This window comes from Vigna umbellata, chromosome 3 (assembly GCF_029865625.1).
Source record: "Vigna umbellata cultivar VRB3 chromosome 3, Vumbellata_1.0, whole genome shotgun sequence".
Classification (NCBI taxonomy): Eukaryota; Viridiplantae; Streptophyta; class Magnoliopsida; order Fabales; family Fabaceae; genus Vigna; species Vigna umbellata.
Genome location: NC_142167.1, coordinates 24,884,724 through 24,906,577, shown reverse-complemented (window position 1 = coordinate 24,906,577; position 21,854 = coordinate 24,884,724). Strand labels below are relative to the sequence as shown.

The 21,854-nt window shown below is 32.1% G+C and overlaps 1 protein-coding gene across 1 annotated transcript; it reads left to right on the top strand.

Moving 5' to 3' along the window:
• The first annotated feature begins 1,161 nt into the window (after positions 1-1,161).
• Positions 1,162-4,062, top strand: LOC124831572 (protein RER1B-like). Its single transcript, XM_047305600.2, has 4 exons — positions 1,162-1,314; positions 1,730-2,091; positions 3,246-3,426; positions 3,574-4,062. The coding sequence occupies exons 2-4, from the start codon at positions 1,742-1,744 to the stop codon at positions 3,625-3,627; spliced, it is 585 nt and encodes a 194-aa protein (XP_047161556.1). The 5' UTR covers positions 1,162-1,314; positions 1,730-1,741; the 3' UTR covers positions 3,628-4,062.
• Positions 4,063-21,854: the final 17,792 nt, after the last annotated feature.

Below are 21,854 nucleotides of genomic sequence, written 5' to 3'. Positions count from 1 at the left end.
TATTGCCAGTAAAGATTACAGAAAAGTTATCAGGTAATTATAAAAAATAGGTATATGAATATTATGTTTGTAATTTACAATAGAATTGAAACTTGGGTTAGAATAAATATTATATTTAAATTTTATAAGTATTGAAAATTATAAACAACTACATAAATCTTAAGTCTCAAAATTTCAGACGTTGTCTTTCAATAATAACAATAGTTTATATTCAAATATTTTATCAACTTTTAATTTTATCTTTATCATTAAATTTGTATGTTATTTTTTCTATTATTTTTTCCAAATCTTAAACATTATTATTCGTAAAAGTATTTGCAAAACATCCAATTCATAAAATTAAATACATAAATTCGTGACGAGCTCATGACGAAAAATCTATGAACATTAAATAAAATACTTCTCCTTTCTCATGTTTAGTTTCGGGGACAAAATTCATGCCACCACAATATTTAAAAATACAGATAAAAAGTTTGAAAAAAAAAACATTATAATACACTATTAAACCCTACCCAATTATCCACATAATTTTTTTATTAAATTTTAAGTAATGCATTAATTAAAATATTCTTAATTAAATTTATATTAATTTTTTTCTTTGATTAATATAATTTTTTTTATCCGTTATTACAACAGTAACTAACATGTCACGAGCGCAGTGAACTAAAAAATGTTAGAAAGTCAGCGCATGGCTACGGCAACCCGAATTTTGATGACTTGCACTTATTGAGTTATGGGATTCATCATTTTCAATATCTTTCAAATTAATGACACTATTAATAATGGATCAGAGAGAATAAATACTTCCACCATTTCATTTTTTACGCGTTTAAGTATTTTTTAATATTTTTCTAAAAAAATTGCTGAAAATTTGCATTAATAAATCATCAATGTGAGGTGAAGTTGAATAATCTTAAATGAAATAGTATAAAATTTACAGCATTAAGTTAAACAACACATCACGTTGCACGCCCTTCAAGGATGCTAACCTCCTCAGCTCGTTTCTTTATGATCACATCACAGACGAATAGCAACGAGCCCTTCGTTTCAGATAAAAAAAAAAGTAAAATAAAATCCCTTGAAACCAGATATGCCGTTTAAGATTCGGCTAACGATTTTCTTCCCAAAATAATAATAAAAAATATATATAAAAGTCTAAAAACGACAATAGGAGGAAAATAAATAAAAATAGAAAAAACTAAAACTTCTGGCCCAAATAGGAATCGCGTTGTAGATCTGCAAAGCGCGGGTTTCGTCATCCATCAATTCAATCCTCTCTTCGATTCGTGTTGGAGATCTAAATTGTCCTCGCAGGTCAGCTCCAATTCTTCGATGCATTTCGCTTCTCTCATTCTTTCGCCATATTTCAATTCTCTTTCGCAGTTTCCATTTCCATCCTCCAAAATTTTAGGGTTTTCAGATTCTGCAAATACCGCCACCAGAACACTAGATATTGATTCCAACTATGAAAACGACGCATGTTTTCTCTCCTTTAATTCCTCTAATCGGAATCTATGTAAACTAAACGTTACGATTATTAGAATGTGAACCTCTGATTTATAAACTACACATTTCTCGTTATGCAAGTAAATTTAGTGTCGTTTAATTGGCGTGTGTCTGCTTGTGCAAGAAATTAGATAGCGTGCACCTTTATTTTATGTTTATATTTTTGTCAGATTTGGAATGAATTGGTTGTTTGTAAGTCTCGTGTATGGCTTTTTGTTTGCAGATTGTGAGTTGAATGGAAGGAACTGGAGGCAGCAGTGCCTCGGCTGCTGCACCCGTGAACCAAAAGTGGCAGGAATTTGCGAAGCTATTTCAATATTATCTGGATAAATCCACGCCACACGCCACGTATAGATGGATTGGGAGTTTGGTTATTGTGTCGATCTTTGTTTTGCGGGTTTTTTATGTCCAGGGATTTTACATCGTGTCTTATGGATTGGGCATCTACCTGCTGAATCTGTTGATTGGGTTTCTGTCACCGTTGGTCGATCCTGAAATGGAGCCTTCTGACGGGCCTTTGCTGCCGACTAAAGGTTCTGACGAGTTCAAACCGTTCATTCGCCGACTGCCTGAGTTTAAGTTCTGGTAATTTAGGAATTTTGTTGTGTGGGTGGTATAGTATGGTTGTTAACATTTAACACAGCATGAGCATTGTCATACATATAAAAACACGAACATTATCTTATGCTGACGCAAAACCTGCTTTAATAATTTTGAAGCTAAACCTGGATCAAATGTGAGGTTCATGTTAATAGTTTGATATGAACTCCTTCGTTGTATTTGCCGACCTGATGCTTCAATGCCTCTATATTTGTTCGTACTTTTGTCTTTCTTTTTCATTGAAAATTGACTTGTAATTTTTGTAATGTTCATTTGTCATTTCGGTTACCTGAATATGACTCTGAGTCATTTCTGTATTTCATTTGACGCTAATAAGCTTTATAGAGGTAGTGTAAGCTTTACAGAGGTGATAGCTATGATGAAAATGTTTCTCTATAGTATGAGTTAATTGCCACAGACATTTTGCTCCAAACTTTTAGTCATTAGCATTGCATACAGAAGCTGATAATTGCATAGGAACAATATTTTATCTTTTTAAAATTTTACATGAATAATAAATTTTCTATTTATATTATTCTCTATTGAACAAACTGTTGTTTATCTTTCATGTCTTACTTATTTTCCTGGTTTTATCAGTCATATTGAACACTTTTTACCATATCTGTTGCATGATGAATCATACAATTTGGCTGTGCTTCTTCAATTAATTTGATTGCCATTACCGAAATTCTGTGTCAATAATCACTTACATCTTTTGAAACACATGACTATTTGTCCTGACAAATTTCATGCTTAGTCAAAGATTTAGTTTTAAAAATCCAAATGACTAAATTTTATCAGGGAACTATTATTGCTTAACAAAATATGTGAATATCCCCTTGCCCCTTTTGAAATTTGAGGTATATGGAGCAAAACCTGGCTAATTGATGATTGATATTGTATAACTGGAGTAACTTCATAGATGAGTATGGTGGCGTGAGTTGATTTGTTTAATTATCCATTTTTGAGATAGTGTGCTGCCATTAATCCATATCCCTTTACATATGTCTAACAAGGAATGTCATTTACAATAGTGAGATATTAACATGCTATAAGCCCACCTGTGTCTGTTGAAAACAGTTTAAAAAAAATCATGGTTGACGAATGAGCGTAATGATTTGAGTTGTTATTGGTTGCAGGTATTCTTTCACAAAGGCTTTCTGCATAGCATTTATGATGACTTTCTTTTCTGTGTTTGATGTTCCTGTGTTCTGGCCAATATTACTCTGTTACTGGGTTGTTCTGTTTGTCCTTACTATGAGGCGCCAAATTGCACACATGATCAAATACAAATACATACCATTCAACATTGGAAAGCAGGTAAGCTTACGCTTAAATTGGCTCTCTTCATTTTACTTTTTGCCCCTTTAATTTGTTTTCTGCATATTGTCAAGCACAAGCAACATTTACTTTATCTGTATCATTGACCTGAATGATAGTAACGTATTTTGTTTTAATGTGTTGCAGAAATATACTGGCAAAAGATCCTCTGCAAGTAGCAGTGGCAGTCGTGCAGACTGAAGTTTGGTTTTGTTGCAACTTGAAAAATGCAAATCTCGTAGTTAGGTTTTGTGGACCTCCAGGGTAGATTTTTCCCTTTTATTTGAAGGAATTTGTAGTCAGAGTATGACGGATGCCAATATGCAGTTACAGAACTATTATCTGTGTTCCATTCAGAAGACATGCTAAAGCAGGGCTTTGAACGTCAATGTGGATATACATTAGTATTTGATTCAGTTTTAGATTTCATCGCAAATCTAGATTGTATTGCGATGTTGCAGACCATGATTTGAAGACAAACTTCGTATAGCACTCATTTTTCTCCTGTTCAGGGAAAAACTATTTGCCTTTATGTTCATGCGTCTTATAAGGTTGTAAGATGAACTATTGACAGCTTGACAACATCTCTACCTGTGTATTTTTTTTTCATTCAAAAGTAAATTCTATTTATGGGTATGAACGGGCTTCTTATTTTTCAGTTGCATCTTTTTGAAATGGTCTGAACATTGCTCGTGGAACAATTATCATTTTGATAATGACCATGTAGATCCACTATTGTTAAATTTGCACAACAATTTTCTATTGGTTTTTTTTTTTTTGCTGTTGTTGCTATTTTTATATGTGGTCTCTTATCAAAAACTTATCAAGAAGATTGAAGAGTTCGGTAAACTTTGAATTTTGGCCGTGAAATGGTTTTACATTTTTTCTTGTTTGAATTAGTTTTCTGTAAATACGAATTATGCATGAGCTTATTTAATCATAAAATAAAAACCTAGACTTTGATCCAAACTTGAGTGTATTTTTTTGTAATATTTTTAGAAAACTTCAGACATAAAATAATAGATTATAACTTAATTTATAATAAGTGATTATTTTATTAATAAACGGTTTTTTCCTAACAAAATCTCAGAGGATGTTGCTACCTACACCACCACATTTCACAATTGTCCTTAGTGAAAATTGAATTACCGTGAAAATTGAATTACCATAATTAAAACGTTAAAAAAATAAACCGAAATGAAAGATCCAACATCCGTAGGCCAAGCCAAATGGATATGAATATCCCTTTAAGCCTTCATATCTGTCATTTACTTTTATATTTTCTTCGCCAATTGAGTTTTTTTGAATGTTTTCACAAGACATTATACTAAAACGCACAACTTTTTCTTAATAAGGTTTTAGTAGTTAATGAATCTTTTTTATTTTTTTCACATACCAGCACAAACATTATTTCCACTAAACGGGATTTATTGCACAAATTCAGATTTCAAATTCACAATCATATTCTTATATTTCCTATCTTACCAATAGATTTGTTTCTATTTTTTTTAGTTGTTGAAATATTGCATTCACTTTCTGTTTGTCTGCATATTTCAAGAACATAATATTTAATGTATTTAAAATTTTCGCATCTCTATACACAACATATAGGCTCCAACAAACAGGCTGAAAAAAAAGTTTAATTAATTCTCGATAAACTTGAACATCTGTAATTAAGTTTTTCATTAAACTTTTTCGGTACATTGAATCCTGAATATTTACATTTTTCAATTAAATATCTTTTGTTTCATCTTTCCATCATTTATTTGTTTATAAATATAAATAATTCACACAAAAATTGCATCAAATAGCTTAAGTATAAATCACTTTCATATGCATTCTTCAAGAGTGATCGTTTCTTGGAATTTATCATCTTTCAAAGAAAGACAAGAAACAAAACACCATAGTCAAGACAATTACAATGTAAAACTACAAAGGAAACATCATAAGCAATTCACTATTATGTTCGACACTCTATCACCTTAACATTTTCTGTTTGACAATTAAGTACTAAGTAATTTAGTACCATGTTTAATTCATTTTTAGACATCATCATTCCAGATTGTATTTCGATTTTCAATGATTCCAATCTAGCAAAGCGAGGAGGTTGAATTTCCAATGTATCCAGACATATATCCTGTATAATTAGAGAGAAAATTATAAATTCTTAAAGAAAGATTCTTTCAACATTAATAAAGATAATAATGAAAGCAAAAAAATATGTTACCTTTAGCATATTTAGGGTACCAGAACAAATTGTCAACGTTCTTACGTTAGAGAAGATCTGTAACCAATCTACGATGATGGAAGGATCTACACGAACACGGTTGTTGATTTTCACTTCGGTCAAGAGAGGGAGATCACAAGTGCAAGAGAGTTTATAGTACATGGAAAAATTATTATTCTCGAGTGTGATCGATTCGAGTTTCGGAACAGAAAGCACAATTTTAGGTTCAAAATCGTGCCAGTAAAGTATGTTTTTCATATTCAAAACAGAAAGGGTAGGGTTTGATATACAAAGAGTTCGTGTTGAATGGCTATGCATGAAACGTTCAAGGTGCAAATCGATCAACGAAGTGCACTCTGAGAAGGGTTCAACGCAGTTATTATCATCTCTTCCTGTGAAAACGACATTGTAGAGAGACAAGGTTTTCAAAGATGGTATCGCAAAAGATGGTGGAAGTGTCAAGGGGACAGAAGAGGAATTGGAAATGACAAGAAGAGTTAAAGATTTGCAGTTGATAACGAGGGGAATGAAAGAATTAAGTGTTTGTTTGAACTTCATATCCATGAAGAGTGTCAACTCCTGGAGATGGTGTTCTGAAGCATATTTGATGGCGTTGTTGAGGACTTTTGGTGTAGTGAAATTGAAATATGTCAAAAACATTTTGTGAAGGGAAATAGAATCATTTCGATTAGAAAGAATATGATTGACATATCTGTTGTATTTGCGAATTCCTCCATTGAAGAATTCAAAAGTTAGAGTGGTGAGGCTTTTCCAAAGGTTCTCCCATCGTTTGGATAACACACAAGTTTGAATAGCTTGTTTTGTTGGCAAAATCTCTATTATGTGTTGAAGAACTTCATCTGGTAAATCACTCAGTCTGTCTTCTCCTTCCTTTCTTTCATCAGGTAAATCACTCAATTTGTACTCTTTTTCCTTTCTTTCACCTTTTTCACCACTTTTACTTGTTCTCTTTCTCTTCATTCTCAACTTCTTAGTGTTTGTTGTTGTTCTTCCAATGAAATGCAGAAAAGCTTTTAATCATACACAATGATAAAGCTTTTTTTCTCTATCGGATGACAACTTTCTTCAATCAAGTGAAGAACACGAAAATGTCTGCACGTTTGTATATTCTGATATTAGTATTGAATGTGTTGTGCATATGAATTTGTTTATTTATATATATGTTTAAAGCTTTTTCATGATAGAATAAGTAAAAGATAATGTAAAAGATTATATATAAAAATAAGATAAAACAATATATATTTCATATATTAAATAATTTAGATGATAGAAAAGTATCAATTGAGTGTGTTATTTTAAAAATTTGAGATCGTTAAGATCCTTTTAAATGTTAAACATAAGTATTATTTACCGGTTTTAAAAAAATGTTAAAAATAAAAGTTGTAATAATTTCAAGTTTTAAAAATAGAAAAATTAAGGAAAAAATATTTCATAAGGAGTACGTAAACAATTCTGCCACCTATATATCAAATAACATATTTCGTTATCATATCTTACTTCACACAATCAAATAAAAATGTGTTAAATAAAATTCAGATGATAAAAATTAGTATAATTTTTTAAAAGAACAATTTAACTCATTTACTTCTCTTTTACTGATTATAAATTCTAACAGGATTATATAAAATTCTAACAAATTATTTTTCTTAAAATGACAATTTGTTCTCCAATTGTGCGATATAAATTTCATTAAAAGAATAACAACACTACACTATCATAGATATTTTACATCAATTAAAAATAATATTATATATATAATATACATATAAATATATATATATATATATATAATATATATATATATATAAAATAAAGTAGATTTTAATAATTTTCTTCACGAATCATTATCTTTTTATGATTTATTATTTAAATGATAAGAATAATTATTATAAAATATTGCTCTTCTAGTAAAAAATACTCTATATCTTTATAAATAAAGATAAATGACTCAATATTTTGAAACTAACTTGGTTAATTTAAAAATACTGAAACCAAAATTAGTTTTACGCAAAAAGATATGAATATCTAAATGATTATTTACTTCAATTTAATATTTTTAAGGACAACTGTTTTTATCTAAATGATTTTTTACTTGAATTAGTTACTCGTGACAACTGTTTTTATCGTAATTCGCCGAGGAGTCTTAGAGTGATATATTACTGAAATTTGAAATTTGGAGCGTTGATTTTATACCATGTGACAAGACGCTGAGGAGTATTTGAGCATTATGTTACCGAGAGATATCGAGCATTTATCTTCTCACAAATGACTAAATGGTTCTTGATGAATGTTATTGAAAGAAAAATTCACTTTCAAAACTCTTAAAAAAATTTCCATGCATGAAAGTTTAATCAGCTTAAAAATATAAAAGTATAAGTAAGTATACATCCTAAATCTTAAATTCTAATAATAATATGGTGGATTGTTCTTTAAAAGAATGACATATAATATATTATCTTGTTATGTAGTAAGGATATTTATGTAATAACATAAATATCTTAGATATTTTAGACAGTTAAAATATCAGTCAAAGCCACTAACCACACTTTTAGGTAAGGTGGTTATTATTATTTTGCTTATAAATACAGTGACAGGACCCAAGTCCAGGTACGTTCTCTTTATGCTCTAGAGATCCTGAATAATATTTCAGAGCAGTACCCAATTACTCTCTTGAGAGCTTCAGCTCCATAACTCACATCTGACTTGAGCGTCGGAGTATCTTTGCAGGTACCTCCCCCTCCTTTGGTGAATACGAAGGACAACAGTTGAAGAAATGCAAGCATCCCAGACATCCAGGAGCAACAGAGACACACAGGAAAATGTACACCGAAACATTTTGGCGCCCACCGTGGGGCCGAGTGCCAACCCAAAGAAGCCACAAGAGGAGCCTCGGCCTCAATGAATAAAACTGCAGCATCGCCACAAGGAATCTCCTCCGCGAGCCGTTAACGCTACCGTGAACACCTCTGCGAAGATCAAAGCCACAAATCTGTACCTGAACCACTGAAACGCAATAATTCAAGACACAAAGATCAAACCCAACCTCTGAAAACTCGATTCGCATATCCTAGTTCAATCTTCGAACAACGCCGTCGTGAAATCGTGCCTTCTTCATGGCAATCTGCACCCAAATTGTGATTAGGAACAACCATTTTCTCAATCCAACAGAACCCCAAAACGTGCAACCATCTTCTCCAGGGAACCCTTGTATCTTCTCCTTCTACAAACAAAAGCCACACAATTCCTAATTTCCCAAATTCCCAATTACACCAGAAATCGCAGAACGACGGGAACCCTAAATTCCCAAATCGCAACCCAAAAACTCATAGCGCCGCCGCTCTTTCAAATCACTGCATCGCTGTCAATGCCATCTTCACGCCTTCGAAATGGCGAACTCTCCACACAGGAATCAAAACCCCAAGGAACAGAATCGAGATTGAGCACCGAAAATCCCCAAATCCCCAAATTGAGACTAAGAACAGAAAAGCCTCCATCGCGCCACCAGGCGCTGCTGTCACAGGGGCACCACCAAATCATCCTCCATCGCCGCCTCGACTCAGACAAGTGCCGCCTTCACCAGTGGCAACACCTGCATCTCCAATTTGCGCTGTCTCCAATCGTTCCACGGTGCGATTGATTCTAGGGTTTTTTGGGGTAAAGATAGATGTTGCAGAGAGGCGGGAAGAAGACGGTTGTCACCCATTATCCACGTCTTCCGCAACACTCGCGTCATCCACGCGTCATGCGGTTCTGCCTCCACGTCATCCAACCCAATTTCTATTCCCCAAACTTTAAACGCCAGCCGTCCATTCAAAATCTGTACGAGCGTGCCACTTGTCTCGCGTTCGGCAAGGACGTGCGTCCTGAAACGTCCCGCCATGGCCTCGTGTACGTTCGGCCTCACAGCTACGAGGACGCTCAAGCATTCGACCACACGTACCACGCGAACGTTCAAGGAATCAGACGTTCGGTTTCAAAAGCGTTCGCCATATAGTTTAACCAGCCCGCCTAGCGTACGCCAATAACGTTCGTCCTGGAGCGTCCCCAAGCTCAGCCAACCGTACGCCAATTACGTTCGTCCTAGAACGTCCCCAATTACGTTCGTCCTGGAACGTACGCCAACTACGTTCGTCCTGAAACGTCTTGTACTCAGCCTACGTCACTGACGTTCGTCCACGCACTCATTTTGGAACGCTCGACAACGCCATTGGACAAGCGTTCGAGCAATCAACCGTTCGTCTTCGCACTCGGATTTGAACGCTCGACACTCAACGTGGACGAGCGTTCCAGCTATCAGATGTTCGACCTCGCCTTCTGGACCGAACGCTCAGCAATCAATATCAACGTTCAGCCCAGAGCGTTCGTCACTTTGCATGACCATCCAAGTTCAGTCTAGAGCGTTCGTCACTTCATTTATCATCAAGGTTCGGCCTCTAGCGTTTGGCCTCGCATATACTCGAACGCTCGACCATCAGTATGTGCGAGCGTCCTCACCCTTCGAATTCCAACACTAGACAAAGACTGTGGACGAGCGTTCAAGCCACCAGCCGTTCGCCTCGGATCGTTCGTCCTCGGCCTTGGATTCGCAGGCTCGACACTCAACGTGGACGAGCGTTCAAACAGAAGACGTTCGTCCTCAAGAGTACAACATTCGGGCAAATGAACGTTCAGCCATCAGGTTTGCAACTTGACCAAATGATCTCACCTATAGGATTAGTATTGTTTCTTACAGTGCAGATAATCATACGTAAAAGCGGACATATGAACACCGTTCGTCCTGAAGCGTCCATTACTCAGCCTCAGATCTGCAGGCGCTCGTCCATTCAACTACAGCTGATGCTTGCTTTGGTCGTCATTAAGGTTCGGTCCAGAACGTTCCACCGTTCGCTCGTCATTAACATCCATCCACTTCAACGAGTGCTCGTCCAACCATTTCAACGACCGCTCGTCCAATCACCTCAACGAGCGCCCGTCCAACCATTTCAACGAGCGCTCGTCCAACCATTTCAACGACCGTTCAAACACTGCTCGACACTCCACTTGGTTTAGGCAGCTTGGCAATAATGGGACGAACGTTCAAACCATCCCCAACGACGTTCGTCCACTCCGCTCTCAATAATCAGCAACGTTCGCCCTTGAACGTCCCTCGCGACGTTCGTCCTTGAACGTTCCTCTCGACGTTCGCCCTTGAACGTTCCTCTCGACGTTCGCCCTTGAACGTCCCTCACGACGTTCGTCCTTGAACGTTCCTCTCGACGTTCGCCCTTGAACGTCCCTCTCCATGTTCGCCCTAGAACACCCAGGTGCATCGAACAACACATGCATAAAGGGATACACTCCCGCTGGCCGATGTTCGCCCTAGAACACCCAGGTGCATCGAACAACACATGCATAAAGGGATACACTCCCGCTGGCCGATGTTCGCCCTAGAACACCCAGGTGCATCGAACAACACATGCATAAAGGGATACACTCCCGCTGGCGATGTTCGCCCTAGAACACCCAGGTGCATCGAACAACACGTGCATAAAGGGATACACTCCGCTGGCCGATGTTCGCCCTAGAACACCCAGGTGCATCGAACAAAGGGACACACTCCCGTTGGTAGATGTTCGCCCCAGAACACCCAGAACATCAACCGCTCGACAATCCATGGACGAGTGTTCAAGCAGTCGGCCGTTCGGCCTCAAAGGGGTTCGCCCTTTGGTTTCAACCGCTCGACAATCCATGTACGAGCGTTCAAGCAGTCGGCCGTTCGGCCTCCCTTTGGTTTCAACCGCTCGCCAACTCATGTGTATGAGCGTCCATTCAGTCAGTCGTACAGCGTCAACGCTCGACATCAACGCTCTACAATCGAATGTCAACGAGCGTCCACTCAGTCAGCGTTCGACCTCAACGCTCGACAATCAAATGTCAACGAGCGTCCAGCGTTCGACCTCAACGCTCGACAATCAAATGTCAACGAGCGTCCACTCAGTCAGCGTTCGACCTCAACGCTCGACAATCAAATGTCAACGATCGTCCACTCAGTCAAGCGGTCGACCTCAACGCTCGACAATCAAATGCACGTCAACGAGCGTCCAAACATCGCTCGACATTCCGTTTCAACGAGCGTTCCATAAGCGCTCACTAATCCGTATCAGCGAGCGTTCAAACATCGCTCGACATTCATGATTAACGAGCACTCAAGAAGTTGGCAGTTCGGCCTCAAAATTGTTCAACCTTTTGGTTTTTGCCGTTCGTCTTCGCCTCCTTTTTGTCCATCAAATTCCTTACTTGCACACGCTCTCTAATTACAGCGAAGACAGCCTCCATCAAACTCATAAGTCCTAGAGTTACCACGTTCATAAAACGGAACGGTTAACTCGGACTTGGGGGGCATGTTATGTAGTAAGGATATTTATGTAATAACATAAATATCTTAGATATTTTAGACAGTTAAAATATCAGTCAAAGCCACTAACCACACTTTTAGGTAAGGTGGTTATTATTATTTTGCTTATAAATACAGTGACAGGACCCAAGTCCAGGTACGTTCTCTTTATGCTCTAGAGATCCTGAATAATATTTCAGAGCAGTACCCAATTACTCTCTTGAGAGCTTCAGCTCCATAACTCACATCTGACTTGAGCGTCGGAGTATCTTTGCAGGTACCTCCCCCTCCTTTGGTGAATACGAAGGACAACAGTTGAAGAAATGCAAGCATCCCAGACATCCAGGAGCAACAGAGACACACAGGAGTAATGACATATAATATATTATCTTAATATAGCAAATATATTTTCAAATATTATTAATTACTTTAGATTAATGATTAGGAAAGATAATGGGTTGAATAAGAACGGTGTCAATTTTATTTGAGTAACAACAAAAAAACTTATATATTATCCTTTACTATTTGTATAGATATCTATTTAAAAAATATTCAAAAATATTTTAAAATCTGCATGTATTTATTAATATCTGTTAATATTTAAAAAAAAACATATTTTATAGATTTTTAAAATAAAATTACAAAAAATATAAAATATAATACAAAATAAATAAATATAAATTAAAATTTAATATTAATTAAACCTAATCTAATAAAATATAAATTAATTTTAATTTTAATTAAATATAACTTAATAAAATATATTTTTCTTTTAGTTTTTGTGGGTAACGAATACCCGTAGATACGGATAGAATAATACTTGCACCCGACCTGTTTATAAAGTAATATTAAAATACTTACTGTCCACAAATAATAAATATTAGCGAATATCAATTGGGGAGACACATATTTTTGTCATCCCTACTAATAACTTTAAATTAGTCTTGTTGAAGTGTGCTTTAACATATTTGTTAAATTGGACTAAATTAAACAAATAAAAAATGATATTTTGACACACGCAAATCTTTTACATTCATTTGACATTATAATTTCTTACTTTTTACTCATTTTTTTCTTAAAGAAACACAAAAATTCACTTTCTTATAATTATTTTATCTTTGTGTGCCAAATGAATATAAAAATCCTTACTTTAAATAAATTAGGTTACTTAAATATAATTAAAATTATATATTTAAAATATTAAATAATCAATTATTATTTAATAAAATATTATATTATAATATCTTTAAAATATTAAATAATCAATATATTATGGTAAATACTTTTAAGATGTTATATCGTGAGATACACGAAAAAAACCATATTTGATGGGCGTTGTTGAGGACTTTTGGTGTAGTGAAATTGAAATATGTCAAAAACATTTTGTGAAGGGAAATAGAATCATTTCGATTAGAAAGAATATGATTGACATATCTGTTGTATTTGCGAATTCCTCCATTGAAGAATTCAAAAGTTAGAGTGGTGAGGCTTTTCCAAAGGTTCTCCCATCGTTTGGATAACACACAAGTTTGAATAGCTTGTTTTGTTGGCAAAATCTCTATTATGTGTTGAAGAACTTCATCTGGTAAATCACTCAGTCTGTCTTCTCCTTCCTTTCTTTCATCAGGTAAATCACTCAATTTGTACTCTTTTTCCTTTCTTTCACCTTTTTCACCACTTTTACTTGTTCTCTTTCTCTTCATTCTCAACTTCTTAGTGTTTGTTGTTGTTCTTCCAATGAAATGCAGAAAAGCTTTTAATCATACACAATGATAAAGCTTTTTTTCTCTATCGGATGACAACTTTCTTCAATCAAGTGAAGAACACGAAAATGTCTGCACGTTTGTATATTCTGATATTAGTATTGAATGTGTTGTGCATATGAATTTGTTTATTTATATATATGTTTAAAGCTTTTTCATGATAGAATAAGTAAAAGATAATGTAAAAGATTATATATAAAAATAAGATAAAACAATATATATTTCATATATTAAATAATTTAGATGATAGAAAAGTATCAATTGAGTGTGTTATTTTAAAAATTTGAGATCGTTAAGATCCTTTTAAATGTTAAACATAAGTATTATTTACCGGTTTTAAAAAAATGTTAAAAATAAAAGTTGTAATAATTTCAAGTTTTAAAAATAGAAAAATTAAGGAAAAAATATTTCATAAGGAGTACGTAAACAATTCTGCCACCTATATATCAAATAACATATTTCGTTATCATATCTTACTTCACACAATCAAATAAAAATGTGTTAAATAAAATTCAGATGATAAAAATTAGTATAATTTTTTAAAAGAACAATTTAACTCATTTACTTCTCTTTTACTGATTATAAATTCTAACAGGATTATATAAAATTCTAACAAATTATTTTTCTTAAAATGACAATTTGTTCTCCAATTGTGCGATATAAATTTCATTAAAAGAATAACAACACTACACTATCATAGATATTTTACATCAATTAAAAATAATATTATATATATATATATACATATAAATATAATATTATATATATATATACATATAAATATAATATTATATATATATATATATAAAATAAAGTAGATTTTAATAATTTTCTTCACGAATCATTATCTTTTTATGATTTATTATTTAAATGATAAGAATAATTATTATAAAATATTGCTCTTCTAGTAAAAAATACTCTATATCTTTATAAATAAAGATAAATGACTCAATATTTTGAAACTAACTTGGTTAATTTAAAAATACTGAAACCAAAATTAGTTTTACGCAAAAAGATATGAATATCTAAATGATTATTTACTTCAATTTAATATTTTTAAGGACAACTGTTTTTATCTAAATGATTTTTTACTTGAATTAGTTACTCGTGACAACTGTTTTTATCGTAATTCGCCGAGGAGTCTTAGAGTGATATATTACTGAAATTTGAAATTTGGAGCGTTGATTTTATACCATGTGACAAGACGCTGAGGAGTATTTGAGCATTATGTTACCGAGAGATATCGAGCGTTTATCTTCTCACAAATGACTAAATGGTTCTTGATGAATGTTATTGAAAGAAAAATTCACTTTCAAAACTCTTAAAAAAATTTCCATGCATGAAAGTTTAATCAGCTTAAAAATATAAAAGTTTAAGTAAGTATACATCCTAAATCTTAAATTCTAATAATAATATGGTGGATTGTTCTTTAAAAGAATGACATATAATATATTATCTTAATATAGCAAATATATTTTCAAATATTATTAATTACTTTAGATTAATGATTAGGAAAGATAATGGGTTGAATAAGAACGGTGTCAATTTTATTTGAGTAACAACAAAAAAACTTATATATTATCCATTTACTATTTGTATAGATATCTATTTAAAAAATATTCAAAAATATTTTAAAATCTGCATGTATTTATTAATATCTGTTAATATTTAAAAAAACATATTTTATAGATTTTTAAAATAAAATTACAAAAAATATAAAATATAATACAAAATAAATAAATATAAATTAAAATTTAATATTAATTAAACCTAATCTAATAAAATATAAATTAATTTTAATTTTAATTAAATATAACTTAATAAAATATATTTTTCTTTTAGTTTTTGTGGGTAACGAATACCCGTAGATACGGATAGAATAATACTTGCACCCGACCTGTTTATAAAGTAATATTAAAATACTTACTGTCCACAAATAATAAATATTAGCGAATATCAATTGGGGAGACACATATTTTTGTCATCCCTACTAATAACTTTAAATTAGTCTTGTTGAAGTGTGCTTTAACATATTTGTTAAATTGGACTAAATTAAACAAATAAAAAATGATATTTTGACACACGCAAGTCTTTTACATTCATTTGACATTATAATTTCTTACTTTTTACTCATTTTTTTCTTAAAGAAACACAAAAATTCACTTTCTTATAATTATTTTATCTTTGTGTGCCAAATGAATATAAAAATCCTTACTTTAAATAAATTAGGTTACTTAAATATAATTAAAATTATATATTTAAAATATTAAATAATCAATTATTATTTAATAAAATATTATATTATAATATCTTTAAAATATTAAATAATCAATATATTATGGTAAATACTTTTAAGATGTTATATCGTGAGATACACGAAAAAAACATAATATTTACCTATCAGCACTTTCAAAATATAATGTTTAACGTCTTCAAAACAAAAAAAAAAAGTAAATTGTTTTAACTACATACCTCCGCTTCCAAATCCCAGCAATCAAAATGAAAATACATATCTTAGATATGTTTAAAAATTTCAAATCAATCAAACAATTAGTTAAAAAAATATAAGCATTTTACCGAGACTACTCAATACATAAACAACACAATTAACTTTCCAAGAGCATAGCTATAAACAAGCCACTACCTAATTTTAATCCAACTTTAACAATTGATTCAATCATTTAAACTTCTCTCGGTCCCTCTTTAATCATTCAACATTCAAATACTACACTTTTAACTATTAAACTTTCCACTTAAATAATTCAATATTTGCACTATTTCAAAGTTGAACCCAAGAACCCTAATCATTCTCATATTTTTATAAATTGATGTATATCAGATTTATGTGAAATATAAGTTTTACTGAATTAATTAAATTACATAAGCTTACTTTATTTCCCGTCTTGTCTGTATTGTCTGTTCGATTGTTTGTTCCTGTTGCAATGATCCCGTCTTGTCTGTATTGTCCGTTCGGTTGTTTGTTCCTGTTGCAATGATCATCCTGTGGATGTGAGTAGAAGGAGAAAAGTTGCTCGAAGAGGCTCTGGAAGAAGTGGAAGTGAAAGCTGAACTATAGGACCGTTCGGTCGTTAGGAATAATTCTATTTTGTATAACCGATCGGTATAAGCGTAGTGTTGGGAACCGATCGGTCCAGACTGTAGATTTGTGTAAAGCTTAAATTCTGTAGTATTTTTGTAAGGTCGTTCGGCCATGAGCATACCCCTTTGCATTTCAGAACTGAACTTTAATATTGTTAATATGTGAATATTCTATGGTATGATTTATACTGTATTTTTGGGATGTTATATTTGATACATAAAAAAGAATTTAGATATTTAATAAAATTAGTCATTGAACATTTTTTTAAATAACTAGATACTTTTTCATTTTTTAAAATAAACACTATATAATTTTTTAACATCGTTCTTATAAAATTATATATATTTTTCTAAATTATAATTACAACCATAAAGAGACATAAATAATTAAGTAATGATAGTTATTAGTTAATACAATGGTCTTTTAGAGGTTGTGCCTATGTTTATTGGTATATGAATGAACTATAAAATTAAATATGTTATTTTCTGATTGCCAAGATATTTTCATTTTACAAGGATAGACACAAACTAGGTAACGTCTACTGCATTCAAAACAAAGAAAAAAATATCTTTAACTACGTACCTCTAATTCTCAATCCTAATGCAAACTGAAAACACATTTTGTATGAAATAAGTGTAAAAATTTCATATCAATTCAAATGTTAATTATGAAAATATAGTCAATTACGTCTAATAACTTTAAAACAACGAAAATAAATTTCTTTAATTACCAACCTTTGATTCTGAATCCCAACTATCAAAATACAAACCCATTTCTTAAAAAACGTGTAAAAATTTCAAATCAATTTAATAGTTAATTAAAAAAATATAGTTGTTTTGTCAAAATAGTTCATAGACAAAAAAAAACATATGACTTCTAAGTTCTAATGTAACATCCCAATATCTCACACTGGATAATTCATAATTTATATATTGTAACATTACATTTACGGTAACATCCCGTAATCTCATATTTAAAAATTCATAGTTGATATATGTCTATACATATTTTAAACTTAGATTTCAACTATAAACTCCTAAATATAACTCGAATTCTTCTAATTTATTCTTCGATCTCTTTCTTCATTGGTACTGGATCAGACGACATTCCTTCATCTACTCCCGTATAACGAATTATACGATCATCGTACATACCCAAACACAAACAAGTAGGGTGAGCTAACATGCAACAGATCATTTATAAAACATGCACGGTTGCTTTGATACTAACATCATATAATAATTATGTCAGACACCCTCAAACCATCATATCACAATTCCTATTAGACACTCGTTCCACAATACCCAATGAACACCACAATACCCAAAAGACACTCATCCGGATGATACGTTGATGAGCGGTCACGGGAGGTTATGCACTTGTGATGACTTCTACTTCTTCTTACAAATACACTTCCAAAATACTCCATACCATTCACAAGGTTAGTCCTCAACACTATGTCCAAAACCGGCACATAGACCAGGACCTCCTGCTCTTCTCACCACATAATTCATCCCTCTCTACTTGAGATTAGATGATTATTAGAGTATCAGGATAACCTCCAACTACAGGACCCTCAACATCAACATATACACAATTACCACATCATTACAGAATCTCTCCACGAGACTCATGCAATGCTCACATTCCTCAACTCACATTATACCATTACGAAATCTCCCCATAATACTCATATCATGTTCAGGCGCATAAATTCAAATCCAATATAATAAATTACAATCAACACAATTAAAATTCATAATTTCGTATCTACCACAATAACATGAATTCATTCCAACGAGATATATTGCACAATAGTTGAACAGTACATAATCTGTTCAACAAGATTTAAGTTAAAAGCTTGTCGAGTAGACTTCCAGGAAAGAGAGGTGTGTCACAATGGACAACTTAAGTACCAAGTCTTTCCTTAGCCAAAGTGTTCCTCAACTAGTTTTAACAAATTTCTTATGTACAGATTCAAAATAACAGCATATAATATTGACACAGAAATTCAATATAAATAAATAGTAAACATTAACAGTATTTACGCAGAATTTCAAGACGTGAATAGTAATAAAACAGTACTAAATCAGAATATAAAAGCTTAGAAAGGTTAGCTCCCCTACCTCTATTCCAGACTTCTCTTGCTCCGAATTTGTTTCCCCGAAAACTCTTCAGAACCTCTATTCTAAAATTTCTTCCTACTCCAAAAACTTCCTAATTTCTTCTTTTCTCATAATTCTCTATACTTCTTGGTGCAAAAATTTCATTTCCCAAGCTTGCTATTTATAGGCCAAAATTTGACACTATTTTTTTTTACTATTCAAAAAATAATATTTTAATCATCCACCACCAAATCTTCTTATCTGCTTCATCAATGCACCGTAGGAAGCCTTATCCACTGAACACTATTCATTTTTTTTTATTATTATTTTTTATTTTTATTTTTTTACTATTCACTGTTTACTATTCACTATTTACTATTCCCTTTTTACTATTCATTTTTTTTTTCAAAATCTTCTAAAATAAATTCTCAAAATTTTAAACTCCTTCCTCTGAAATTATTATAATTATCTATCATAAATTTTAATTTTTCTTGCCATAATTTTATTAATTTTATTTTTATCCGTAAAAATTAAAAATTACTACTATTTATTAAATCTAAATATTTTTCGCGAGTCTTACATCTAATACATTCAAAACATGGAAGGTAAAATGCTTTAACTATAAACTTCGGATTCCAAATCTCAACAAACAAAAATAAAACCCATATCTTAGGAAATATGTGTAAAATTTCTAGATAAATTCAATAGTTAATAAGATATAATCATTTTACTAAAATAATTTATGGATAAAAACTAGGTGATGTGTAAGATTTCAAAACAAAATTAATAAATTAAATTAACTACATATTTTCGCTTTAAAATTCCAGTAATTAAAATGAAAACACATGTATTAGAAAATATGTGTAAAATTTTAAATTAATTCAACGATTAATTAAAAAAATATAGTCATTTTACCGAAACTATTCAAAGAAAAGCTATAAACAACACAATTAACTTTCCTAGAGCATAGCTATAAACAAGCCACTACCTGAATTTTAATCCAACTTTAACAATTGATTCAACATTTTACACTTCATTCAGTCCCACTTTTATCATTCAACATTCAAATATACACTTTTAATTATACTGAATTTGAAAGTATTATTATTATTATAATATATGTATATATTTTTTCTGGCTCTTACGACAACTGCTTTAATCGAATAAAAAATACAGTAGATTTGTTGGAAAATGATTAGGAAATTACCACTAAACGGGATTTATTGCACAAATTCATATTTCAAATTCACAATCATATTCTTAGTTATATTTCCTATATTACCAATAAATTTGTTTCTATTTTTTTTAGTTGTTGAAATATTGCATTCACTTTCTGTTTGTCTGCATCTTTCAAGAACATAATATTTAATGTATTTAAAATTTTCTCATCTCTATACACAACATATAGGCTCCAACAAACAGGCTGAAAAAAAAGTTTAATTAATTCTCGATAAACTTGAACATCTGTAATTAAGTTTTTCATTAAACTTTTTCGGTACATTGAATCCTGAATATTTACATTTTTCAATTAAATATCTTTTGTTTCATCTTTCCATCATTTATTTGTTTATAAATATAAATAATTCACACAAAAATTGCATCAAATAGCTTAAGTATAAATCACTTTCATATGCATTCTTCAAGAGTGATCGTTTCTTGGAATTTATCATCTTTCAAAGAAAGACAAGAAACAAAACACCATAGTCAAGACAATTACAATGTAAAACTACAAAGGAAACATCATAAGCAATTCACTATTATGTTCGACACTCTATCACCTTAACATTTTCTGTTTGACAATTCAGTACTAAGTAATTTACTACCATGTTTAATTCATTTTTAGACATCATCATTCCAGATTGTATTTCGATTTTCAATGATTCCAATCTAGCAAAGCGAGGAGGTTGAATTTCCAATGTATCCAGACATATATCCTGTATAATTAGAGAGAAAATTATAAATTCTTAAAGAAAGATTCTTTCAACATTAATAAAGATAATAATGAAAGCAAAAAAATATGTTACCTTTAGCATATTTAGGGTACCAGAACAAATTGTCAACGTTCTTACGTTAGAGAAGATCTGTAACCAATCTACGATGATGGAAGGATCTACACGAACACGGTTGTTGATTTTCACTTCGGTCAAGAGAGGGAGATCACAAGTGCAAGAGAGTTTATAGTACATGGAAAAATTATTATTCTCGAGTGTGATCGATTCGAGTTTCGGAACAGAAAGCACAATTTTAGGTTCAAAATCGTGCCAGTAAAGTATGTTTTTCATATTCAAAACAGAAAGGGTAGGGTTTGATATACAAAGAGTTCGTGTTGAATGGCTATGCATGAAACGTTCAAGGTGCAAATCGATCAACGAAGTGCACTCTGAGAAGGGTTCAACGCAGTTATTATCATCTCTTCCTGTGAAAACGACATTGTAGAGAGACAAGGTTTTCAAAGATGGTATCGCAAAAGATGGTGGAAGTGTCAAGGGGACAGAAGAGGAATTGGAAATGACAAGAAGAGTTAAAGATTTGCAGTTGATAACGAGGGGAATGAAAGAATTAAGTGTTTGTTTGAACTTCATATCCATGAAGAGTGTCAACTCCTGGAGATGGTGTTCTGAAGCATATTTGATGGCGTTGTTGAGGACTTTTGGTGTAGTGAAATTGAAATATGTCAAAAACATTTTGTGAAGGGAAATAGAATCATTTCGATTAGAAAGAATATGATTGACATATCTGTTGTATTTGCGAATTCCTCCATTGAAGAATTCAAAAGTTAGAGTGGTGAGGCTTTTCCAAAGGTTCTCCCATCGTTTGGATAACACACAAGTTTGAATAG